This window comes from Porites lutea, chromosome 9, assembly GCF_958299795.1.
Source record: "Porites lutea chromosome 9, jaPorLute2.1, whole genome shotgun sequence".
Taxonomy (NCBI): domain Eukaryota; kingdom Metazoa; phylum Cnidaria; class Anthozoa; order Scleractinia; family Poritidae; genus Porites; species Porites lutea.
Window position 1 is genome coordinate 13935647 of NC_133209.1, and position 26209 is coordinate 13961855.

The 26209-nt window shown below is 39.6% G+C and overlaps 2 protein-coding genes and 1 pseudogene across 2 annotated transcripts; all 3 read left to right on the plus strand.

Annotated features, from left to right (window-relative positions):
• Nucleotides 1–4946, plus strand: part of LOC140948344 (uncharacterized) — a 5433-nt pseudogene extending 487 nt beyond the window's left edge.
• Nucleotides 4947–12887: 7941 nt separating this feature from the next.
• On the plus strand, nt 12888–22081 carry LOC140948496 (uncharacterized). The gene is made up of 5 exons (XM_073397738.1): nt 12888–12962; nt 13052–13139; nt 17267–17414; nt 20423–20667; nt 21443–22081. Exons 1-5 carry the CDS (start codon nt 12898–12900, stop codon nt 21809–21811), a joined length of 915 nt encoding a protein of 304 aa, XP_073253839.1. The 5' UTR covers nt 12888–12897; the 3' UTR covers nt 21812–22081.
• Nucleotides 22082–24902: 2821 nt separating this feature from the next.
• LOC140948911 (uncharacterized) lies at nt 24903–25870 on the plus strand. The gene is made up of 2 exons (XM_073398176.1): nt 24903–25078; nt 25666–25870. The coding sequence occupies exons 1-2, from the start codon at nt 24903–24905 to the stop codon at nt 25868–25870; spliced, it is 381 nt and encodes a 126-aa protein (XP_073254277.1).
• Nucleotides 25871–26209: the final 339 nt, after the last annotated feature.

A 26209-nucleotide genomic window follows, 5' to 3' on the forward strand; every position in this document is an offset into this window, starting at 1 on the left:
TACTGAAAAAAATAGAAAATTGGAATTTGCAATTGAAAGTATGAAACAGAGATAGAAAGGATAAACTGTAAAACAAGGTCACTTGACAGAGTCGCACAAACACACAATCTGTGCACTGCTTGTATGTGTCAAAAAAATAGAACTTATAAACATGTATATGGAAAAGCGTATTACAAAGGATTTCTGCAGTCAAACCCTTCTTTGTAGACACATCAGAGCTCCCTTGTTTCTCAACGTCAACCAACTTAATATGGACAACTGCATGTTAATACAGACTTTCTCATTGGTCAATGGACACATTTTCATACAGAGTTCATCTCGTTAATTTATCTGTATCTTGACTTGCCCGATGTTGGTTGCAGGGTTTTTTGATACGTCTGTAAGGGGGGCTACTCACGATTTCGCCAAAATATTTCTTTGCGAGTGAGCTTGGGATCAGCAGGCTCCTTTCTGGTGAAGGGGGTGAGTGCAAAGAATGACGCAAACTGGGCGTGGCTCGCTTCGCTTGCCGGTTTCTTGAGCCTCGTTATATTCGTTATTCCCTTTTTCACACTGGTCCCAGGGTATTTGCGCGCGAAAAGGAGGTCACGTGGTCGGTACGCCCTGGCATGCCCCTGCTAGAATTTAGTGGGTTATTGTATTCTGTTTGCTTATACGATTTGAATACTGGTATCTGGGGGCACCCAAGTGATCTGTTCCTCACATCACCTGATCCCCTAAGTGTGGGAATTGGATTCCACCATTCCCAAAGAAAAATCACTTATGCTTTATTGTTGCTTTTAATTCATATTTGAAGTTAAAAATCTTCGCTTCTTGACCCTGGGTATTGGCAGGTACACACGAATACTAAGCAACGATTAACCTAGCCTGAATTTCATCCGATTGCTTAGAGTCTCCTCTCAGCAATGTCAGAATCGTCCGCCCGTTAATGCCATCCAGTGACGTCACTTCTATCCGAAGACCGGGTAGTGATTTTGATTGGATGATTGTCTAAACATTCGCATAATTATGCATAATTATGATAAATTTTAGCGGGATTGTCATTTGATATTCTGCGGATCACATCCCTGGTATGCATGCGTAGAGTTCAAACATTTCGATAATCTTTATCGTAAACAGCAAAATTGCCCTCGTCTTCGAAAATGAAATGCTAAATTGAGCTGCGAATGAAGAATCATTGCGGAGAGTCGGTAGGTTTTTCATTTAGAGCCGCTTTGCGGTTTCGGCAGTGATTTTGTTTATGCGAAGTTTCTGAGACCAATGTTATAACTCGACTTTCTACTGAACTATTTTTACCGTCAAGGGTAATGATTGGCCGAATTTCGGTATCCGTCAGACAGATAATTCGTCAAAGTATAAATCCGAAGACGAATTTTGACGAATAATGTGTCTAGATATTTATTTATTTATTTATCCCAGGAAGCATTGCAAAAATATAGAAACCAGTCCCTCTCATGTGGAAACTTCGTCGAAAAACCGTCTACGTTCCCGGTCTAGATATATATTTAGAGACGTATAATCAGCCTCAGAGGAATTTTGCCTCATAATTCGTCTTAGCACCGAATTTACACTAGAGACGAATTATCCGTCTGAGACGGATAATTCGTCTCTAGTATTAATTCGGCCATTCTGTTAGCTTTTCTTTCTTGTTTCCTTGTTTTCTTTTTTCTTCTTTAAGGACCAAACAGCTTCTTTTCAATTAAAGCAAATCGTTGTGTTTTTGACCTAAGTGTTCCGTGTGTGTATTTATTTTATTGCGTGATTGCGACCGAGTTTTAATACGGAATTACAACAGGTTCAGAGTACTGCATGCAGTCGATAGTTTGAACCTTAAACAAGAATTACGATCGAAAAAGGTAAAGCAATTCTGTATCATGCCTGATGCAGACATTTCAAACGATATTTCTTGGTTTTCCACTTGAAAATCGTGTTTTTAAACGTTTTCCATGATTAAAATCAAAGGAGTAGTGATGTCACTGGACGGCATTAACGGCCGGTCGATTTAGACGTTACTGAGGGAGTAATAACGACTCGAAGTAATCGGATGAAATTCAGGCTACGATTAACCCAAACAAGTAAACACTGTACACAATTAAAGTGTATAGATAGTGTCTCCAGGAGCCTATGACTTGTCATGTGCTCCTGGTATCTCTGATAATGAGAGACCAGCCAGTGGATTTAAGTCAGTGTATATTGCTTCGTCAATTTTACTGTATGCATTTAATTTGACTGCTAGGATTGTCAGTGTCGTGTTCAGGAGGTCGATGCCAATTGTACTTCTGCAAACAAAGGAGTGCTGCGCATGGCAGATAATCATTTGCAGTTTTGTGACGGAAAAGACTGGGTACAAATATTGGACAAAAAGTTGAATCAAAACTCCCAGGAAACACCAGGTTGGTAGGATGTGTTCGCTTCCTGCACTTGCCTCACTTGTACAAATGGCTACCAATCTCCTCTCAGTTTTAAAATCAAATATTTAAGCATGCTTAAAGCACGCTTGTGTAGTTATTTACAGTCCTAATAGGTGTTTCATGAAGACCATAATGCGATATTTAGTGAACAAGCGTGTTTTGGAAGGCACAGTTTTTTGGAGCTTGTGAAGTGTTTTCAACAGCGTCCGTAGGTAGCGATGAGTGGTGTGTCCAAAGGAAGTTTGCGCATAACTTGTTCAAACCCTTAGAAAGAATATTCTAAAAACAGCCAGACAAAGTCACAAGGAGCGTTTTAAATACAGGTGAAGAAAAATATTTTTTTTTCTTCAGGAATTGATTGTCAGGACGTTCTGAGCCGAGGTCAGTCTCGGGGAGACGGCATGTACTGGCTAGACCCAGATGGTGGAAGCCATTCAAATACGTTCCTAGCTTACTGTGACATGACGTCATACAATGGAGGATGGACCATGTGTTACACTACTGATGAATACGCCAAACCCAGCACTGAAGTCGAGTATAATGCCTTATTTCCTTATGGAACTGACGGGTACAGGACCAACTGCAACAACATCGGAGTAAGTTGGTGCATACCTTTCGGACATAGTCTAACATAACCAACTTCATTTGATAAAAATCTTTTCAAATTCAGAGAGTATTTTTTAGAGCTGGATCAGGCTGGTTCATAATCTCGTACCTAGATCTTCCAAAAGACAGAGTGACATCTGGGTACGAGATTAGCTGGTTCAGTTAGATTACCTTCCAAAAAAACGCCTTCTGACCTGAGATTGGTTTCCTACATCCGGGTCTAACCAGCACATATCGGCACAAATTATTATGGACAGCAATGACATATACGTACCCAAAAAAGGACTTGGTTTAATATTCCCTTTGGACAAGGTAGAGCAAAGCTCCAACAATTTCCTTCAGTAAGTTTGCTCTATCCAACATTCAACAATCTCTTGTACGATAAGCTTCACGGCAAATTCAGTCCAACTTCCTTTTGTTTGTTTTTGTGACATCGCTTCTTTCATTTTTTGCATGTACTAATAGGTTTGTGTATGAAATTTGCCGTAACCCTCAGTCTAACTCCCAGGAGTAATCTGCGTGTGACTTCTCCTTGTAATGATATCAATACATTGTCCAGCAGACAGGTGATATGAGGCAAATGTGTCAACTTCTCTTGACTAATGTGCAAATGGAAATGTATAACACATAACACATGTATAGCTTGAGAGTTAAAGGCTTGAATATTTAAATGGTCAGGCGCTTAGTTACAGTTTAAAAATGAAACTCGGACAAACAAATTGACTTAACATTGGCAATTTCTCACCTGCTTTTCTCTTTTCATTAAAATATCATGTTTGTCAGTCTGACTTTTGTCATTAAAATGACAAAAATGACAAAAGTCAGTCAAATATTGCAATACTCACTCTGACGTCATTTGTGGGCTGTTCTTTTGCATGTCGAGAAATAGTTTTACTTTTTTTTATCCTTCAGGATATTCTCTAAGACATTGTCCATCGTTCCGTCTTTTCCATCAAGTCATTTGTTCTTTTCTCTTCTTGTTTTAGTTTACTGAGATCATTTTCGTTGATCACAAAACTGGAAATAAGGCTTACTTTAAGCAAAGACCAACCTGACGACCATCAGGGCCGCTGGTAACTATGGGAAGCAAGCTGACACCTATGGATTGTGGATAGGCTTTGGAACCATTAATAACCTTTATTCGTACCAGCTGTTGATCTGCGATACTTCTTTCTACACCGGTTTTTTTGTTTCCGGCTACACCAACTGTTACAAGCAGTGTAACCATTGGTGTCTTGATTACAAATCGCCATACTTCCGCACAGCATCTACCAGGTCGCTTTACAAGGGTGTGGCCTTTAATACCAATGGTGCCAGATCTGTCAGCACCCGACTGATGAGTGTTGGTCTGCGTTAGTAATTACTGACTATAATCACACTTGAGCGTTTACTTCTTTCTGCGATTTGCTTCTAAACTACAGAATTTTAGCACTCAACATGGTAAGTGATTTGCAGTTAATGCAATGGTGCCTTCAGGATGTTGGTAAATACGATGATGCCCGAGTTGAAAAGAGTTTTATAGTTGCGTTATGCCTTGTTAGATACGTCACAAAAATAGGAGGTGGAAGTTGAGGGGATTAACCAAGCAGTATTACATGGACAGTGCCCATCTAGATCTTGAAGATGTGATTAGTTATCTGATTACAGTCGATAACTCGAACCCTCGCTAACTCGAACCTCGCGCTAACTCGAACCAAAATCGATTTCTCCTGGATTTCCGTCATACATTCGCTGTAATTTTACCCTCGGTAACTCGAACCCTCGATAACTCAAACTCTCGCTAACTCGAACCAATTTTCGTTTCCCCTCAGGTCATTTTCTATATAATTTTACCCTCGATAACTCTAACCATGTTTTGAGCCCTTAAAAAGTCGAGAAAAAAGCCGTCTACTGGCGTCCAAAAAATTGAATTTTGGATTTCCTATTGACGTGTTGTAGGAGTATAGTTTACTCTTGAGGCTGATGTTGATTGTCACAGGCTAACGCGAAGCACCTTTTCTTCTCAAAACAGTGAAATGCATGCTCTATTTAGGCTATGTTTTGTTACGTTACGCTCTCAGTTATAATCTAGAAGTGTCTTTTAATTTTCACTTTGCATTTCTAATATTAAATGTGATTAAAATGTTCACTGTGCAGTAAAAACTGTTTTTTACCTTACTCTCGGCTATTTTCTTCGAACTCCCGATAACTCGAACCTTTTTTGATTTCCCTTGAAGGTTCGAGTTATCGGGAGTCAACTGTTTGTACCTCCCCCTATGTCTACTAGGGGACTAGAAACAAGGATAGTGATAAAGTATCAACTTCGAACAATAAAAATGATTACGTTAATTTCAATGTACGTTTGTATGTACTTCCACTCACGATCGGTCATCTTCGAGTTCAGTTTATTAAGGAAATGTCAGGCTAATATGTCATAAACCTTCCAACTCGTATGCTTGAAGGTCTATGACGTCACGTTATTTACTACCCTTTTAAAACGCTAGATCTGGTCTTCACATTAAGAATTCCAAAAATAATAGTCCTGATTTGTTATATAAGACCATGTTTAGGTAGTGAAACAGTTTCCTGTCGTCTGTTGCAACGAATGGCAAAGATGGACGTGGATTGAAACTTGGAAAAGTTGGGCCAACGTTTTCGAGGTTTCAACTTTAAAATGATATGCCTGCAGAAAACACCAAAAGAGATCGTATATTTTGTTGTCACGCGTTCTCACTCTTGCAGACAATGTCTCACACGTGGTGAAAAATTTAACCTATAACATCCTCAAATGACGTTTTTCTTAAGATATGTAAAGTACAAATGTTAGACGGGAAAGCACTGGAAAAGAGACTTCGCCGAGTGTATGATCCCGGGGTGGACTCCAATAAAAAGTGACGGGGATACTCGTAGGAAAATTAAACTTAAACCCCTAAGGTCTGTAAGGTCGGTGTGGCTCAAGCTTAAACTGACCCCTATAGGAGACTACCAAAAAAGACGTTTAAATAAGAGAGAGCTGGAGTGCCAAGGTGTCGTTTTTTTTATAGCTGAGTGGGAAGTGAAGAGGTTCATATCAATAGACCTTATTTATGATCAGGGGCACCCAACGAGGAAATAGTTCAAAACCACTTAACATAGCATTGTTGAACGTATTTTAGTATTCAAACGGTAGATATAGGCATATTTTTGTCCCCTAAAAACTTTTCATCTGTTCGGATTTCCTAGCTGAAAATCTAGTGATCCGAAAATTATAGGGATAAAAACTTACCTTCTCGAAAATTTCAGCCAGGAAAAGGCTCCCGAAAATTCTAGGTGGCCTTTTTTAGCGTCAAAATCCGTTAAAAATGAGTAATTATACCATTTTGTAGATGTTCGAAAATCCTAGGAGAGGCAGGCAAGCAAGAAATTTTACAACAAATGCTCCGAAAATTCTAGATCTCAAATCGTCTTCCGAACAGATATTTTCCCGAAAATTGCCGTTGGGTGCCCCTGTATGATGACGGCCATATTTCCCATATTTGCAAGTATGTTTTAGGGATTAATGGGATGAAACAAAATCATGTATCAGCTATTGCGCCTATTATTCCATGTAGCCTAACGTGTCACAATCATTTAACAACTATGCACAATTATGATGCAACGTGACCAATGATTACTAATCTAAGCAAGCTATGTGCCTCAAAAACATATAACAAGAACGAGAGTAAAGGCGGGAGATAACGATCGAGGCAGTCCGCTAACTAGTCCTCGAGGACGCCTTAGTTACAGTAATAAATTGCTATCGCCACTAGGCAAGCAATGAGTACAAATTATCAGGCTTCGAGGAAGCAGTCCAATATCTGACCTTCCTCGTTAACCTGACTAGAGACTTGAGGGGCTAATCAAATCAAATATGCACACAAGAAGGCAAAAATGGGAAAAAAGGGGCGGGGGGGGGGGGGTGGAAGTTGTCGATTAGCGTGTAAGGTGTCGGACCTAATGTAAAGCTTAAAACCGTCGGATTTCCAGCGGCCAAGAGCCCGAATTTGGGCATCGGAGAACCCTTTCTCGGCAGCATGCGTCACAGGCAGCTCCTGTTTGAAAGCTATGATCCTTATACCTGCCGGTGTCAAGCCCGCAACCTGAAACAAGCAACAGTGGAGTTCGGTATTAAACTGACCTACCGTTGTTCGGCTTCTATCGCTATGACAAAAACGAGGACCTACTTGGGTGCCCCTGAGTTTGCAATAATCCAACATTGCTTGCACCGGGCAAAACGGCAGAGAATCTTGCCGCTCGATTAGTACAACAAATGGACGTTTGTCCGTGTTGTGTTTAAAGTTTGTGATAGTCATTTTAAACATGTGGATGTTTCCGTCATGTGTGAGAAAGCGCATGTTACTGAGTTGAGCTACCGAATCACCAGAATTTGCGTTCTTGGCCGCCAGCTCAACGATCCTAAAAAAACGGTCAAATGCTATTTAAAACATAGCAGAGAAAAGAGTACCGTGAAAACCAGGCCTAGTCGATCGATAGAAATCGATATCGGAAATTAATCGGTACACTCGATATCAATAGGCTCAATCGATATCAATCGCCGATTGCTATCGATTGATATCGGTAATCGAATACAATCGAACTCACAGAAAAAAATTATCGATTTTTATCGATTGGCAATAATCGATAATTATCGATAACAGTCGATAATCCAAAAGAGTGTTGATTTCAAACATATTACTGAAGACTGGCATTGCTGTCTAGTAAACGAATATACGAGAAAGGCGTTTAAGGTTAAGCATTTCATTATCGATTTCATCATCTAGTCAAGGCGGAGTGTTCATCCCACTTCGATATTTATGGAGCCAAAGTGATTATTGCTGAGCTACTGGATATTTTTTTATTTCTTTCTTACTCTGTGATTTATTCTTACGTTTCTTTTTTAATGCGACTAATTGAAATCATAAAAATACTGATTTTGTTGTTTATTCTGCTTCATCTTTCTGGCGTTGCTATAACGAGACTAGCCGAGGGTTGCACACCGCTACTTTTGGCCGCAGCTTCTTCTTCTTCCTGTATTATGAACTGCGCTAAAGCTGAAGATCGATAAAAAGACCAAACGTTCCTGTTATTGTTTTTGTTCCTATAGTATTTTGTTGATGATAGTAAACCTATTGCATGCTATGATGATTGAATGACTCAATAAAACCATACAGACAAAATTGTGTCGATGATTAACTTGTAAAACGACAACAATCTTTTCCGATAACAATCGATAATAATCGATAACATTCGATAAATCCATCGTTATCGATTTCTATCGGAAATCGATATCAATCGAACTCACAAGTTTATTTCTTTATCGATTTCTATCGATTGGTATCGGAAATATCAATCTTATATCAATCTTCTTCTTCTCTTCAATCTTATCTACTCTTGTCCTATTCGTATTTGAACTGACGCCAGATGCGTTATTTCCGGCCCTCTCTCCATCATCATAAACATATCTGTGCAAAAGAGCATCTTTCCATCCAAACTGAAAAAAGTGAAAGTTGTTCCTGTGTACAAAAATGAAGATGAGACTGAGCCTGGTCATTATCGTCCGATATCATTACTGTCTATTTTCAATCGGGTATTTAAAAAAATAAATGTACCACTGCCTCAAATTCTATCTTGGTAAAAACGATATTCTATTTAAGTCACAGTATGGCTTCCGCGAAAACCATTTCACGCAACATGCCATTATTGATATCGTTAATGTCATACAAAACAATATGGACCAAAAACTTTTCACTTGCGGGATCTTTTAGACTTAAAAAAGGCCTTTGATACCGTCGACATTTAATCTTGCTTCAAAAACTTAATCATTATGGCATTAGAGGAATTATCAATGCCTGGTTTGCCTTGTACCTTCTCGGTCGTTCACTAGTAACTGAAGGGAGTTTTAACTTATCTACCGAATGTATGATCTCATATGGTGTCCCTCAGGGGTCTGTGCTTGGTCCTCTGTTATTTTTAATCTATATTAACGGTATTCACATCTCTTCAGCGAAATTGTCATTCAATCTCTTTGCTGATGACACCACAGGGGCCCACACAATCTGTTTGTGTAGCCCATTGTTATTTTGTAGTAAATGTACTGGATTTACCGTTTGCCTCACCTATAACGATACATCGCTGACTATGTATATAAATCAATGATAAATAACGTTGAATTACCTTACCTGTGGTATGTAGTCGTCCTTTTGCCTCAAAAGTGGTTTTTTGAGCGATTTTGAAGGAGTTCGAGTTCGCCTTTGACTGTTCCTTCTATTATAAGGAAGACAAGGAACAGTCAACGGCGAACTCAAACTCTTTCAAAATCGCTCAAAAATTTATATACATAGTCAACGATGTATCGTTATAGGTGAGGCAAACGGTAAATCCAGTACATTTACTACAAAATAACAATCGGCTACACAAACAGATTGTGTGGGCTCCCTGTGCCGTTACGTGCTCTTTGTGAACAGCACATTGAACATTTATTTTAAAGCACCGCACTTATGGGAAACCTTCGAGGTCCATTAAAATTATTGTTTAAAACCACGGTTTAAATAAAACTCGGGCTTATGTAAAATTTAGCTTTTTTTACAAGAAAGTGCACTATCGTTCGGAAAGTGTTTGACAGTCACATCAAAAAAATTTGCTAGCAAATTTTTGCTAACAAGATCGATCCTGGACATATCTCATTTACAACTAACAACCGTTATTAATACTTGCTTAAAGTGATCTTTGCGTCATAAGTAGAAATGCTGCGCTGATAAGTTTCTAGAATATTTATGTGCACATGCAATCGAATACTTCGAGTCACGCTGTAATTTGGCAAGTCCGTACACAATGAAGCGTTCAAAAGGATTTATATGTTTCTCTTTGATTATTGAACTGTCTCTTCTACACTAATTCAATTCATCCATGGGCTCGCTCCTAGAAGCCTTTGCTTGTCGTCTGGCAGTCTGGCTTCCTGCTTCACCGTATCAAGGGTAATGCCTGCGAAGCAGTCTGAGGGCCGACGTTTTTTTCTTCTGCTTTGGGAACCCCGAGATACTCGCACAAGTTAAGAAAACCTTTTAAATCGGCCTGGCATTTCTCTTCGCTTTCGGCAATAAATAGAAAATCATCATAACAACGTGTGGTTTCTCGGTTGCGCTTTCTAGATTACGAGATTCAAAGGTCTGCCGCTCGCCCACATAAGTGATACGAAAACCGAAAGAAAAACCTGAAATTGAAAAGTATTTTAAGTCAGCAGGGTATCCGGTTAAAAGAAAATTAAGCCTGTCCACCTTTACGGGAGTGGCCGGTTTGCTGTGCAGAATTCGTAGCAACTGGTCCGTCTTTGGGGAAAGTGGCGCGATGTTAATTGTTGGGTGGCGGAGCACTGGCTTGCGGGGTGCTTTGCGCCACATTTGAAACAAACATGGTCGAGTACAACCTGCGGAGTATCTCCCTGCATGAAATGTCCAGCAGGACCCTTTCATATTGAATTAAACAACTGTGTTTATGATTGTGTCAGCCTTTGATTATTTGCTTTGTCGTTGCCTCTTGATTTTTGGACTCGACACTGACTGTACACCATGAGTCGCAGTTCAGCGGCCAGCTTTGATTGTGTCAGTCTTTGATTTATGCGTTCCATTCGTTGCTTATTCATTTGAGCACGACACTGGCTGTACACTCTGATTCCATAGGTTCCGTTTGGGACTCTTTGTTCTCTACCGGGAAGGTTTGGGTTCATAATTTGCTGTCAGGTACCATTTTTGGTATACAACAGATCTCCGGCCGCCTAATTTTTGTCGGGTGTGCACAATGCCATGCAATGCACTCGGTATTCTGTACTTGACGTTCATATGGTCTATTTCAATTTCATCATTTATTCACTATTTTTTTTATTATTGTTTTCGTTTGACTGGAACTTGGCCTGTGATGTTTTTATATTTTAACTTCGACTTCTCCCCCCTCTACATAAAGGAGAAAACCGTTTACATAAAAACCCATAAAACGGCCATAAATCGGCCCGTGGACCACACAGGAGAGACGTAACACACCTTTTAAGTAAGGTAAGCTGTTTTTATTGAAATCCTGTCATTTTCGTAGGTTACAGAAACGATAGGTTTTTTCCCATACAAATCCTTATATTTTGAATGTTACGCAACAATGCCGATGCTCGCCGATGCTCATATTTCGAGCTTGGGCTACCTGTGGTGGGTTCTGCCGCTCTAAAGAATGTTAGACAGGAGGTTTTTATCTAACATGGAGTTAATTAACAGTAACTGTCTCTGTTGATAAGTTAAGCCTCCCAAGAAGCGCCAACTATCTAATTTGCCTAAGCGAACTGAAGACAGTTGAAGCGAATACGACCTTCCGACCTCACAGAGACGGCTCCTGAGACAGAGTATGCAAGTTCCGCAGCTGAAAATTCAAACACAGCTAATTTGATGACAATGGATGTGTACGCCTCAACTTCGTCAATTTCCCTCGCTGTAACCGAGGCAGTTCAAGGGGCCTTAGAGAAGATTCCCCAACAGCAAGTCGACAAGTGCCAAGACAAGCCTACTGGCGAGGCAGTAGTTGATGAAGAAGTTTCTCTTCCGACCGAAAGTGCAGCACCAAGTACGTCATCTAATCTGCTCCATTTAACAGGCAAAAAAAAAAACCATTTGCCAGTAATTAATAGAGCCGTAGCACTTGGTAATAATGTAACTCCCAAACTTAAAGGAAAAACCTGGGCAAATAAGTACATCGATTTCGGGACCCTGATTTCCGTCTCCCCAACTACTGAAAAGTATTCTTTATCTTTCAAGTCCACTGACAGCTCCCTGAGACAACCCCAGTTGACCCTGGAGCCTTTTCAACCCTCTAAGAAAATTCATAGCTTTAATCAATGGCTATCAGCTTTCAATACTTTTGTAGCCATATTTACAGAAAAATTTCCCCATGAAGCCCCTCGACTAATAAAATATTGCGAGATCATTCGCGACATTTCAGCCAAACCGGGTGACTGGTATTTTTACGACGAACAATTCCGATATCTTAGGCTGTCAGCCCCTGACCAGTACCCCTGGGATTCTGTGCACGGGGAGCTATAGTATAAGGCGGTAATAAATTTTCTTGCCAAATCGCAATTTAGCTCGGACAAGGCCAATTCCAGGCTTTCTACGCGATCACGGCCTAATCGTCAAAGGGATGTCAGTACAGACTGATAGCAATGACTGGAAAGGCTGCGCAAAATATATAACAAGTTTATTATACCGACCTAAAAACGTTCGATCTGCTGATTGGCCGGGCAACCACCGCCTGCAAACTGCTGATAAGAAACGGGAAATGCCTTGAAATAAAATAACAGTATTTGTCCGTTATATGATCCCATTTTCTCATCATAATGTTTGTCTTTCGGGCTTAAGTGGTCCTGATAACATCAAATTATTAAAATTTTGTTCCATTTTTTTTAATTTACAGTCAATAGAGTGGAATGGTTAAAAAGCCCATCACACTTCTTTGTTATATGTTTTTGTGGACTTGTAGGGCACAACGTTCAATACCATTCGTATTACTTTGATCTTACTGACCAATTAAAACGTGGCATTAATTTATTCCTTCACAATTTGGGAACAAAAAACAAAGAACTGTAGCACCGTTATTTTTTATCTGTGATGATTGCCCCTTTCATAACCCAGTCTCATCTACTATAACTATGATTAAATCAAGATTTCCGTCCTTAATTTACCACGTCTTTTTCCCTTATCGTTATAATCTTTGCCCTCTAAGTCATGATGGCTTTTCGTGTTTTCACGTAGGCATCTCCAAGCTTCTCTCCAGTCAGGCAGTGCTAAAAAAACTAACTGGCATACTCTAAAATTGTCTTGCCATCGTTTCCTCACATCCTCACACAACTCTTATGATGCCTTTAAATGTTTCACTCCTTTTCGTTTGCCTGATGGTACTGATGACGTTGAACATCCAGTGAGTGTAAACTAGCTTAATTACTGGGCCTTTTTGATTTTCATTTTAGTACTTTGCAGCCTAACCTTAGCTCTTTTTTCCCCGTACAGCATAATTCAACCTTGCCCTATTATTTTTGAAAACAGCGATGGTCAATCTTTGAAGCTGGGTGACATCAAATTCGGGAAAGATCATCAGGTTGGTGACTTTCAATCAGTTAGGAGCGATATGTAATTAAATTTTAATTTCAAAATTGACCCGGGGGGGTGGGGCCAACCATATAAAAGTGAGAGGATGCTCGTCGTCTCACTTAGGGTGTTTGGGACGGAAAGTCACTATATTTTCACATTCAGGTATCGCTCAGGCCTGTGCATAAAGAAATTTACAAAAACTGCCGTGATATCCTTCTTAGTAAGTATGGTCTCCTTTAGGGGTCAGCTTAGCTTGAGCAACACCCACATTGGTCTCTCTCGGCCGGGGTCTAATTTTGATTTATATGGGAATCTCTCCTCCTCCACCCGGTAAAATTGCCCTTCATGAAAGTGGGTGTCGTTTCAGCTGCTTCTACCTTTTTACTAATCTATCAGAAGGTTCAGGAAATGAAAATTGGGCTGGCTGAAAGCAAAATTAGAAAATTGCAGCTTGTTAGCTAAAGATTTAAAACAGAAACAGGAAGGGTAGTGTTAGGTGTGTTACACAAACACATAATCTATGTGCATCGCTGACATATGGCGAAAAAAGAATAGAATTGCAAAAAGCGTATTATAGCCGAACACTACTGTATAGGAAAACCCCTCATGCATTATAATTACGGAAGCCGTAAAATATGCAGAAAGTTTCATATTACCCGAGACGTCAGCGAACAACAAACACCTTCTTTTTGATCAATCGACAGATTCATCGTTTGATCAGCTAATTTAATGAGCTCTGTTTATCTGGTTAAAAACATATAAACAGAGCTTAACTTTTAACTATGCTACGCCAAAAGTGACAAAATATCAAAGATGCAACTTTATAATTCAAATCCACCAATTCACTATCAAGATCGATAAAATTAACATCAATTTGCTTTTTGAATGAGTCAAGATTGTAAAATTTACTTTCAATTCCCACGTGTTTCATGTCATGTATCAAGAGACACGTTTTCTAAATCAAGATGCATGTTTTTTAAATCAAGAAGGGAGACGACAATTTTGGATCAGTTTTGTTTCCGAGGGGGACTGAAACCGAGCACAGGGGTTGGAATTCAAGGTTTAAAAGTGTTGACGGGCCTGCACGACTCCTGCAGTCCGCAAATAGATTGGTCTTAAAGCCTTCATAGTTTAGCTCTTAATTGAGTGTCTTTTAGGGATTTTCCTTTGCGATATGAAATGAGCGGAGGTTCCTTAAAGATGTTTCTGAGATATGGTTGGTTCTGTATAAGGTGCCATTTCCCCATGAGTATGTTCTTGAGGTTAGGCAACGCCCGCAGGGTGGTATTGCGTTACAAAGGGTAGTATTTTCTTACTTGCATTTTTGTTTCTCTGTTCTAGTGCTTTCTTTCTGTCTGCGAAAATGACCTCTGAGAGATGTCTTTCTACAGTTGTAGCTGGGTAATCTCTATTCTTGAGGCGTGTTGAAAAATTCCTCATGTTTTCTTCAAAAGTGATTTCAGAGGAATTTGTTCTTAGAAGCCTTAAAGCTTCTCCTTTGATGAAGCCTTTTGTGACGCCTGGTGGGTGACACGTTTTGGATTGTTTCTGTAGGCTTGAAGTGTGTTCGCACGCAAAGGATAGAATCCTTGTTGAATCTGACACCTTTGTACCTTTCGTGTCCAAGAATGTAGTCTCTGTTTCTGATATTTCAGCCGTGATAGAATTTGATTGTAGGATGGAAGTTGCCTGTAGAAGGAATTCTTCTATTTCGTTTCTGCTTGTGTCCCATCAGTGATATGACGTCATCGATATAAACCTTTTCCAAAAGATGCTCTGTCTGAATAAGTTCTTTTTCTGTTTTGGCCATAAAGATGTTAGCAAAGGTTACGGCCATTTTCGTGCCCACGGCTGTTCCATGGGTTTGAAGATAATCTTTCAAGTTAAATTGGAACGAGTTTTCTAGTAGTATCAGACTAAGCATTTCGCTTAAAAACCTGGTAGGGACTGGAGGGTTTCCTTGGTGAAATTCTTCGTATGCAAGGCATACAGTGGTAATACCCTCTCGTTGTGTGTGTGTGTTTTTTTTGTATTGTGACGTCCATTGAGACATGTATGGCACTTTTAGGCAGTTTAATCCTCTTGATGAAGTTAATAAAGTCTGTCGTATCTTTAAGATACGAAGCTTGTAGTTGTGCTATTGGCTGAATAAGGTGGTCAACAAATGCTGAGATCCGTTCTCTAGGTCCGGAACACCCTGATATAATAGGTCTTCCGACAGGTGTCGGTTTGTGGATTTTAGTAAGTGTGTAAAACCCAGCCATTTAGCCGTTATTTTATCAATGTGGCCTTCTGAGAGCAGTGTTTTAATAAGTTGTTGAGCTTTTTTGGATGTAGTTTCAACCATTGGTTTGTCTAGAAGTTGGTAGTTATTTAAATCATCAAGCAGAACCTGACCTTCGTTTAGTTTGTCCTGTCTGCTCATCAATACGGTGGTGTTTACCTTTATCAGATTTCTTAAGAATAATGCTTTTGTTGGGCGATAACTCTTTGAGAGCTTGGCGCTCTCCCGTAGATATATTATCTTTTGGCTTGTCAAATTCAATACTTGCGAGCTCTAATTTTACCTCCTCTAGGAAGGTCTCAGAGCTACAGATAGTGGGACTGGTGGTTTCCAGTCCGACTTCACGTGGAAAGGATGAGGTTCGTTTTCTTCCCCGTGAAAAATATACTGTAGTCGCATTCGTCTCGCAAATTGATTAAAATCAGCGAGAAGCTGGCGCCTGATAAGATTTTCTTTTGTCACGGGTGTAGGGATAAACGTTAGACCACGCGATAGTAGAGTAATTTTCTTATCTGTCATGATCAGTTGTTCATTCACAGCTTTTTGATATACTGTTTGCGTGACTCAATGGCGTCAAAAAAGCGCTTTTTGTCTTTGATTTTTCTCCGCTCTTTTCTTTTGCGGTTTTTGGCCGCTTTGTTATCTCTGCGGTTTGCGTTCCCTTTCCCCTTACTTCTAAGGATTCTGATAAGAGGCAAGAGTAAGATTCACTTTGTTTATTCGCACACACTTGTCTTCAATTTACATTATCATCTTTGTTGACAGTTTTCTTTTTAGCCAGTGATTGCGTTTTCTGGTGAGACGTCTGCTTAGTATTCCTATATTATTCCTTACAGTATTCCTGCGAGATTTATACTGTTCGAGTTTACGAAGCTTGTTTGTTAATCGTTCTGCGCGCCTGTGGTGATATTTCACCAGCGCTTCTGCGAGAGCCTGTTCCTGCTTTCTTTCTGATCGAGCCTATCTCGTTCTTAAATCGCCGCCTCAGTTCTTCGTCGGGTGTCGACACGTTTGAGATGTGTTCGAGATGTGTTAACTCCTTGTGCTGCTCGAATGATTCTTCTGACAAGTTCTTCGATTCCTTCCTCCGCCATGTCTGACGCGGGAGGGCGGGAATGGGCAAGAATGGGCGGGATTCTTCATGGAGCAGTCCATGGAGCATGGCAGATTTTTCGGTTTCAGTCCCCCTCGGAAACAAAACTGATCAAAAATTGTCGTCTCCCTTCTTGATTTAAAAAACATGCATCTTGATTTAGAAAACGTGTCTCTTGATACATTACATGAAGCACGTGGAAATTGAAAGTAAATTCTACAATCCTGACACATTCAAAAAGCAAATTGATGTTAATTCTATCGATCTTGATAGTGAATTGGTGGATTTGAATTATAAAGTTGCATCTTTGATATTTTGTCACTTTTAGCGTATCATATTTAACTGTGTCGTACTTTGCTCGATTTTGGCTGCATGCATTTTTGTTCGTATGTACGTGAGTCTACTCACGATCACGTTCTTGCCAAGACATTCCTGACCATTCCTTCGCGCTCAAATAGTTAACAATTTAACCCTCGTCAGGAGTGATGGGCTCCTGCCCTAGTGGCATTCCCCTGCACAAATTTGTAGAAGAATGTAGTCTGTTTTGCTTATACGATTTGGATAGTCATACTAGTATTCCTGGCTGTTGGAAGCTAGAGAAACTTAGCGGTGCCCAAAAGTAACGCTCATAGAGCAGTTTCATAAAAGACACCTCTGATGACCAGATATCCATATGGGTAAATTTTAATGTACGTGGCACTTGAACCATAATAAAGCATTGTAGTTAAGTCCTTTGCATGTGTTGTACGATTTTCAGTGTCGTGTTCAGGAGGTCGACGCTAATTGTACTTCAGCAAACAAAGGAGTGCTGCGCATGGCAGATAATCATTTGCAGTTTTGTGACGGAAAAGACTGGGTACAACTGTTGGACAAAAAGTTGAATCAAAACTCCCAGAAAACACCAGGTTGGTAGAGATGTGTTCTGTGCTAACAGTAACCACCTTACTCTAACCTTAACCGCGGTCAAACGCTCGAGCATGCGCAATGCACTCGTATCCGGTCCCGGCCGGGGAAATTTCCCGCGCGAAATTTTAATTGAAACCATTGCAGAGACCGGTGTCAAGCAAAGTATAGTTAAACAATCGTCAGAAATACGCTAAAGTTAAGCGAAATACTTCAAAGTGAAGGTTTTTGTTTTCACAGTTACTAGTTAGATAAATTTTCATTATTCTCCGAGTTCACTAAATTTTTTTGACCTTCACTAAAAAAGTTCTTCGTGTTAAAAGAGCCGACATGCGAAAGCTTGTCGTCGCCATTTGTTTAGACTTGTTTACTGAATGTCGCTGTTCCAATGCGTGATGAGTCCAGGAAGGGAGAAGCCAACAGGAAGAGAAAGCTGTAGTCAAAAACAGCTCCGGAGTGTTGATTAAGTTTTATCGAGGGCAGAAGGGGTACCTGCTGAAGGATCATGGCCTTGCCTGAGGCATAGAAACGCGATACTTGCCGAGGACAAACGCTGCTCCTGTCCATCTTCGTGGGGACACAGTAAAACCATTTAAAATTCCAATCGTCGAGAGACTGTATGCAGTATTTGACGAGGTGGGCAGGAACAACCTGACAACGTTACCCACTACAAACCTCGGACAAAATGGTGCAATAATTATGCAGAAGCAACGCAGTTAATAAATCTCTTCACTCCAAAAACAAACGAAAGAGACATCAGAAAATATGGTAAACCACACTTAACTAAAATTTTATTCTCAGCAATTTGAATTCACTGTCCTCTCATTTTAAGTAATATTTTATAAACGGATGAACAACTGTACAGAAATATTTTTTTCTCGGTTAATGGTTTTTTTTCAGCTTTTCCCTTCCCTCCCCTCCCCTCCCCATGACCTATTTCCTTGATTACCTTTTGAGCTCCTGATCAGGTGAGCCAAGGCTTTCAACATTTTGCTATATATAAACGCAGTGTGCTTGGCATTTTAAGCTCGTCAGAAGCAATTAACTACAACTGATCATTGAAAAACTGGTTGGAGTCATCCCTGTTTCCAGTTGTCAGAAAAAGAAATGGAAGTAAGGGGTGTCCTTTTTGTGATTGAAACAGAAGAGAAAAAACGGAATTTAACTTTTTCACTTCGACCATAATAATGCACTTTGTTTAAGCCAGAGAGGTGATCAAAGATCAAGAAGGAAGACTTTAAGAAAAAGCAGAAAAAATAACAATAATAAACAGGTAACAAAGCCTTGAGAGGATAGCTGCCCATCTCCAAATGATGGCTGGTCAGTTAGACTGCTTGGCTAACAAGATTTTCTAAAAGGTAGTCTAAAATGCTGTAAGAAAGAAGACAAAATTGCAAATAAAATTTAGTTAAATTAGGTGTTCTTTATGTACATCATTTCCATTCTTTCTTCTCATTTTGCATCCTTTTCTCATGGATCTGCTTCTCCTTCAGTGTCTAGACTCTATGTCTTCTATTCATCCCCTTCCTAACTTTCTGTACAAAAATAAGATAGATTTAATCAAATAAATAATAAGTTGTCAGATTGTTATAACAAAAACAAAACTACAGTAGATACCAAGTGCCTTTCCTTTTAATGCTATACGAGCATCTAGTAACCCACAATAATCTCTAACTCGTATTATTTGGCCCACTTTAAAGATGCATACAAGATCATTAAACACCATGGCAGTTAAATCAACACAGAAGGTTGTACAACTGAGACCTCATTTACCACCACTCCCCTCCCCCTATTGCTAGTAATTTAAACTGTAAAACTAAGACCAAGCTGCGAGCATTGAATGGACAGCGTAATGAAAACAGAAGCCTAGTCATGAATGTAAACAAACATGAAGAATAAGCAATAGTGTTGAAATGACAGCATGTACACTGATTTCTGGTCAATTTGCAATGTCAAACAGTCAAAAATAATCTTATGCTGCTGTGATTATCGAACTTATGTGTGGTTATTAAACATCTGCTAAAACAAAAACCTTTTTCCCCTCACAATGTGCCTGGCCTAAAACAATAAATAACACCGACACTATAGATGTTCATACATCTTTTTTGAGCTCGATTATGTTTACTAAACTCATGTGATGTGGTCATTTAATTTTATGAATGAGATCTAAAATAATTATTCATTATAGATACATTTTGTTTGTTATTAATACAGACTTAAACCCTGAGCGAGATAATATATTTGATGTGAAAAGATAAGAACAAGCTTAAAATTAAGGTCGTCAGTCATAAAAGAACAGTTTCATCGCAAAAAAAAAGACAACCAGACAATTTACTAAATTTTTTACTTTGCAGAACGAACCAGAGCCCAAAAGATATGGTTTGTATTAAATAAAAATACCAACCATTCAAATTACGTTCAAGCCAGTGTTAGTATAAAAACATTACAGAAAGCTTAAACAATTTAAAACTATTTAAACTTGAGCTATACTTTAAGAGGCCACAAATGTGTGCCACCATTTTGATCAACAAGAGCATAAGAGCACTTGGGGAATATTATGATTGTCAAAGGCAAGTTTACTCATACTTACATTTCCTGTTATGCGTTCTTCTTATTCTTCCTATTCATCGCCAGTGAACTTTCTTGAAATACAAAGAAAATTTCTCTGTTCTCGCCCGCAAGAAGACGTCGCCACATGTGTATAGATTTTCCAAATCGAATGTAGCGATCACCAAGCAAATCTTCGCGCATGCTCAGACGTTTGACCGCGGTGGAACTCTAACCTCATGTGCCTCTTTGGGATAAATGGCGACCAATCTCCTCTCTCCCCTTCCCCCAATGACCCCCGGGCACCCCTCTCACGAGCGTTCGTAGGTAACATGGCATGTTGAGTCACGTTAAAGTTAGCACACTTAACTTGTTCAAACCCTTAGGAAGAACAGTCTTCATATAAAAGCAAGACAGAACCACGAGTAATACAGGTGAAGATAAATATTTATTTGTTCTTAAGGAATTGATTGCCAGGACATTCTGAGCCGAGGTCAGTCTCGGGGAGATGGTATGTACTGGTTAGATCCAGACGGTGGAAGCCATTCAAATGCGTTTTTGGCTTACTGTGACATGACTTCATACAATGGAGGATGGACCATGTGTTACACTACTGATGAATACGCCAAACCCAGGACTGAAGTCACCTACAATCCTAATTTTCTTTATGGAAATGACGGTTACAGAACAACCTGCAACAACATTAAAGTAAGTTGGTTCACTTGATATTCAACAACCTCTTTACTTTCAAGAAAATGTTGACAAAATTTCGTTCGAATAATAGTCCTCTCCAAATTCGCGGAGGTTTTTTGGAGGGCTGATAAGAGCTCACCAGTAGCATGCGCAAAAAGATTTATTATATCAGGCTCACAGGACAAGGAACGAAAAATGGAGGAACAAAGGTCGAGCAATTTCGTGCGGTTTTGTATTTTAGAAAATCACTGACTTTGATGAAAATCAACCACACGCTAGAAAGAATTCTGACTTCAAGTGGGACTCGAACCTACGACTCCCCGTTATTTAGTCGGATGCTCTTGCCACTGAGCTCCTTGCGGCTGCTTGATGAGCTGGGGTATTTCTATTAGCCGACCTCAGTGATTAAAGCATCCGCCTAGAGTGAAAAACAAAATTTCTTTTTTGGTTTCTTGTTGTTATTATTACATTTTCGAGCATTGCGGTTTTGTTTTTATTTGTCACTAAGAGCACACCAAATTTGGGTACGCAACATTTACCATATTTTATTACGATATTGCTGTTTATACTTTGCTGTTTTGGGGGGGTTTTTAACTTTTAAGCGATGATACATTCTAAATGTTTAGTCAAAAAGAATTGAGTTGTTTGAATTATCAAGGTTTTTCATACTTTCTGGCCCTGAATTGTACATCACTCGACAGTTATCATTTCTAAGGCACCAACACACCATTTGATTCCATTTGATCAGGTCCGATGAATAACAACAGTTGTTTTTCTTCTTTTGCTTCAGTTCACTGAGATTATTTTCGTTGATCACCAAACTGGAGATAAGGCTCACTTCAAACGGAAAACTAACTTGCCCATCAAAGCTGTTGGTAACTATGGGAAGCGAGCTAGTACCTATGGATTGTGGGAAGGCTTTGGAGCCATGAATAGTGGTTATTCGTACCAGCTGTTGATCTGTGATGTTTCTTTTTACACCGGGTTTTTTGTTTCCGGCTACACTAACTGTTACAAGCAGTGTACCGGCTGGTGTCATGATCGTAAATCGCCCTATTTCCGCACAGCTGCTACAAATAGCGGCTATAAGGGTGTGGCCTTCAATACCAATGGCCACCGATCCGTCAGCACTCGCTTGATGAGTGTCGGTCTGCGTTAGTAGTTACTGACTGTGATTACGCTCAGCTTTTACCTCGTTTTGCGATTGACTTCTAATCATGTTAAATGTAATTCCTCTTTAATGGTATGAGGGGAGTAGTTTCTCTGAAATTTGATAAAGCTTGAAAGTGACACTTAAATTGCTGCAAGGTAACCGTGAAGAAATTACGTCAAGTGTTACTTCAGTAGTTATTCCATAAGTAAGCGAGAGGTTAATTTTTTCGTATTGGTCATTTTTATCGATTATTATAAGCTCAAATAAAATGCAACCAACCTACGAAGTGGTGCCTTAAGGATTTATTACGTTACTATTTTTAATCCAGGGCGTAGCTATGGGAGTCCTGGGTGCCCATGAACCTCCCAACCCCCGGTATGAAGGGCGTCTCTATCCTTTTCCGCAACAAAGTTAGGAACACAAATGTTTCGAGTACTGCTGGATAAATCGTTGAATGAGGAGTCAAAAACCAAACTGAGGAATCGAAGGAGAGTTTGAATCATTGCGTTCCAAGATGGCGGGAAAGAGAGTAATCCTTTTCCATCTTATTTGGTGTTATCTTTCGTGTGCGCTCTGTTTCAAGGGCAGGGGATTCGAAATCCGAGACAGGAGTCACATCCGCAATCGAACTTGTTGCCAGTGTTAAATCCGCCGAGGGGAGGGGAATCCGCTAAATATGAGGCTTCTTCTTATCAGGCATCTTCATCATGGTCTGTTGTAAAAAAATGATTTTTAGATTGAAATGTTTTTGAGTTGAAATCACTTGACGCTCTTACTTATATTTGCTCAAAAAGACAACATCCAAAATGGATCGCATTTTAAAATCCTTCCAATCCAATGATCCAAATATACTATTTGGGACTAAAGTTGCCTTGATGACATGAAATGGTTGAAATATTTGTTTCATCTGTTGTTTTCATGGATCATCAACCCCCTTCCTTCTTGTTTTGCTCTATTTTTAATCCTATTTTTTTTTGCTCTATTTTTAATTTTGCTCTTTAAGTAATGTTGGCCTCCCGTGTACAAGCCTTGTCATCGCCGAGCTTCTCTCCAGTCAGACAGTGCTGAAAAGCTAACTGCCATACTACAGTGTCTTACCACCGTTTCGTCACACAACTCTTATGATGCCTTTAAACTTTTCACTCCTTGTCCTTTGCCTGGTGACGTTGAACATCCAGTGAGTGTAAACTACCTTAATTACTGGGCCCTTTTTATTTTCCTTTTAGTACTTTGCAGCCTAACCCTAGTCCTTTTTTCTGAAATAGCAACGTTCAACCTTCTCCTGTTATTTTTGAGAACAACAATGGTCAATCTTTAAAGCTGGGTGACATCAAGATTGGCGAGAAAAGTCGACTAGTAATTTTCTTGTAACACCTGACTTAATAGACGACATTCAAACCGTTTATATTCTTTACGTCTTTTGCGTTCTCTTGTTACCGTGATGGCAAAGTGTAATGAAATTAGGATTTTAGCCTCTCATTTTCCTCCAGCTCATCAGATCGATATGTAATTTAAGACTTCTAATTCAATTCTACTTCAATTTTATGTTAACTGTCCTTTGGAAAATTGTCAAATTCAAATGGAAGCTAACAAATTCAAAAAACCAACAAATGAATTAAATTGCTAATAGAGGGTGTAGAAATGATTTCAGCGTCTGTCGCAGGCCAATTTTTGTACTACTGTTTTACAACGATTATTGGTCGTTTTAGAAAAGGAAAATTACTGAAAAAAATGGAACATTGGAACTTGTAATTGAAAGTATGAAACAGAGATAGAAAGGATAAACTGTAAAGTGAGGTCACTTGACAGAGTCGCACAAACACACAATCTGTGCACGGCTGGCATCTGTCAAAAAAATAGAACTTATAAACGTGTATATGGAAAAGCGTATTACAAAGGATTCCTGCAGTCAAAACCTTCTTTGTAGACACATCAGACGCTTTCTTTGTTTCTCAACGTCAACCTACTTAATATGGACAACTGCATGTTAACACAGACTTTCTCATTGGTCTATGGACAGATTTTCATACCGAGTTCATCTCGTTAATTCATCTGTATCTCGACTTGTCCGATGTTGGCTGCAGGGTTTTTTGATACATCTGTACGTAAGTCCACTCACGAGTTTGCCAAAGAATTTCTTTGCCACCGAGCTTGGGATCATCCTTTCTGGTGATAGGGGTGAGTGCAAAAAAAGAGGCTAACCGAGCGTGGCTCGCTTCGCTTGCCGATTTCTTGAGCCCCGTTATATTCGTTATTCCCCTTTTTACACCCACCGAGGAGGCTGTTCCCAGGCTATTTGCGCGCGAAAAGGAGGTCACGTGGTCCGTTTAAAGTTAACGACTGGCATGCCCCTGCTAGAATTTAGTGGGCGACTGTATATTCTGTTTGTTTATACGATCTTGGATACTGGTATTTGGGGGCACCCAAGTGATCTGTTCCTCACACTCTACACATATACAGTGTATAGATAGTATCTCCAGGAGCCTTTGAATAGTCATGGCTCCTGGTATCTCTGATAATAAGAGACTAATCAGTGGATTAAAATCGGTGTACATTGCTTCATCAATTTTACTGTACACATTGAATTTGACTGCTAGGACTTTCAGAGTACTGCGCATGGCAGATAATCATTTGCAATTTTGCGACGGAAAAGACTGGGTACAAATATTGGACAAAAAATTGAATCAAAACTCCCAGGGAACACCAGGTTTGTGGGTGTGTTCGCTTCCTGTAGTTGCCTCACTTGTACAACTAGCTACCAATCTCCTTTCATTCTTAAAATCAAATATTAATCGATTCGTTCTATAAAGCATGCTTAAAGCATGCTTTTGTAGTTATTTACAGTCCTGATAGGTGTTTATGAAGACCATACTGCGATATTTAGTGATCAAGCGTGTTTTGGAAGGCACAGTTTTTTTGATCTAGTCAAGCATTTTCAACAGCCTCCGTAGGTAGCGTAGGTAGAAAGAACATTCTAAAAACAGCCGGACAAAACCACAGGGAGCCTTTTAAATACAGGTGAAGATAAATATTTAATTGTTCTTAAGGAATTGAAAGTCAGGACGTTCTGAACCGAGGTCAGTCTCGGGGAGATGGTATGTACTGGTTAGGCCCAGATGGTGGAAGCCATTCAAATACGTTCCTAGTTTACTGTGACATGACGTCATACAATGGAGGATGGACCATGTGTTACACTACTGATGAATACGCCAAACCCAAGACTGAAGTCACGTACAACCCAACATTTCCTTATAGAACCGATGGGTACAGGACAAACTGAAACTGTTTGTGTATGAAATTTGCCGTAACCCTCAGTCTAACTCCTAGAAGTAATCTTCGTGTGACTTCTCCATGTAATGATATCAATACATTGTCTAGCAGACAAGTGACATGAGGCAAATGTGTCAACTTCTCTTGACTAATGTGCAACGCAATTTATGACACATGTATAGCTTGAGAGTTAAAGGCTTGAATATTTCAATGGTCCTGCGCTTAGTTACAGTTTAAAAATGAAACTCAGACAAACAAAACTTAACATTAGCAATTTCTCACCTGCTTTTCTTTTTTCATTAAAATGTCATGTTTGTCAGTCTGACTTTTGTCATTAAAATGACAGAAAAATGACAAAAGTTAGTCAAATATTACAATACTCACTCTGACGTAATTTGTGGGCTGTTCTTTTGCATTTCGAGAAGTAAATTTATTTTTTTTTAACCTTCAGGATATTCTCTAAGACATTGTCCATCGTTTCGTCTTTTCCATCAAGTCATTTGTTCGTTTCTCTTCTTGTTTTAGTTTACTTAGATCATTTTTCGTTGATCACAAAACTTTAATCAAAAAACGAACCTGACGACCATAAGGGCCGCTGGTAACTATGGGAAGCAAGCTGATACCTATGAACTGTGGAAAGGCTTTGGAACCATCAATAACCTTTATTCGTACCAGCTGTTGATCTGCAATACTTCTTTCTATAGATGTTCTAGGGATCTGAATGGGATAAAACAAAGTCGTATATCAGTTATTGCGCCTATTATTCCACGTGTCGTAAGCATTACTATCATTTAACAACTATGCACAATTATGACGCAAGGTGACCAATGATTACCAATCTAAGCAAGCTCTGGGCTTCCCAGTGGCCATATATATGCTACCGTTTTTTCCCGTATCTGCCTGGTTGGATCCCGGATCGATACACGGGCTATTGTGTAAGTAGCTTGATCTTTACTTGGTTCCAAAGAGAGTGTGACCTTGTCGACCACCGAATCTTGAATTGGGAACTCGGCGAATCTATGGCCTCGACGAAGACAACGCATTCCAACGCAAAGAGGTGGCTAATTACAATGACGGTTTATATCATGGTAGGTGACGTTTGATCATTATCATTATCTTAAGTCTCTGTATCTT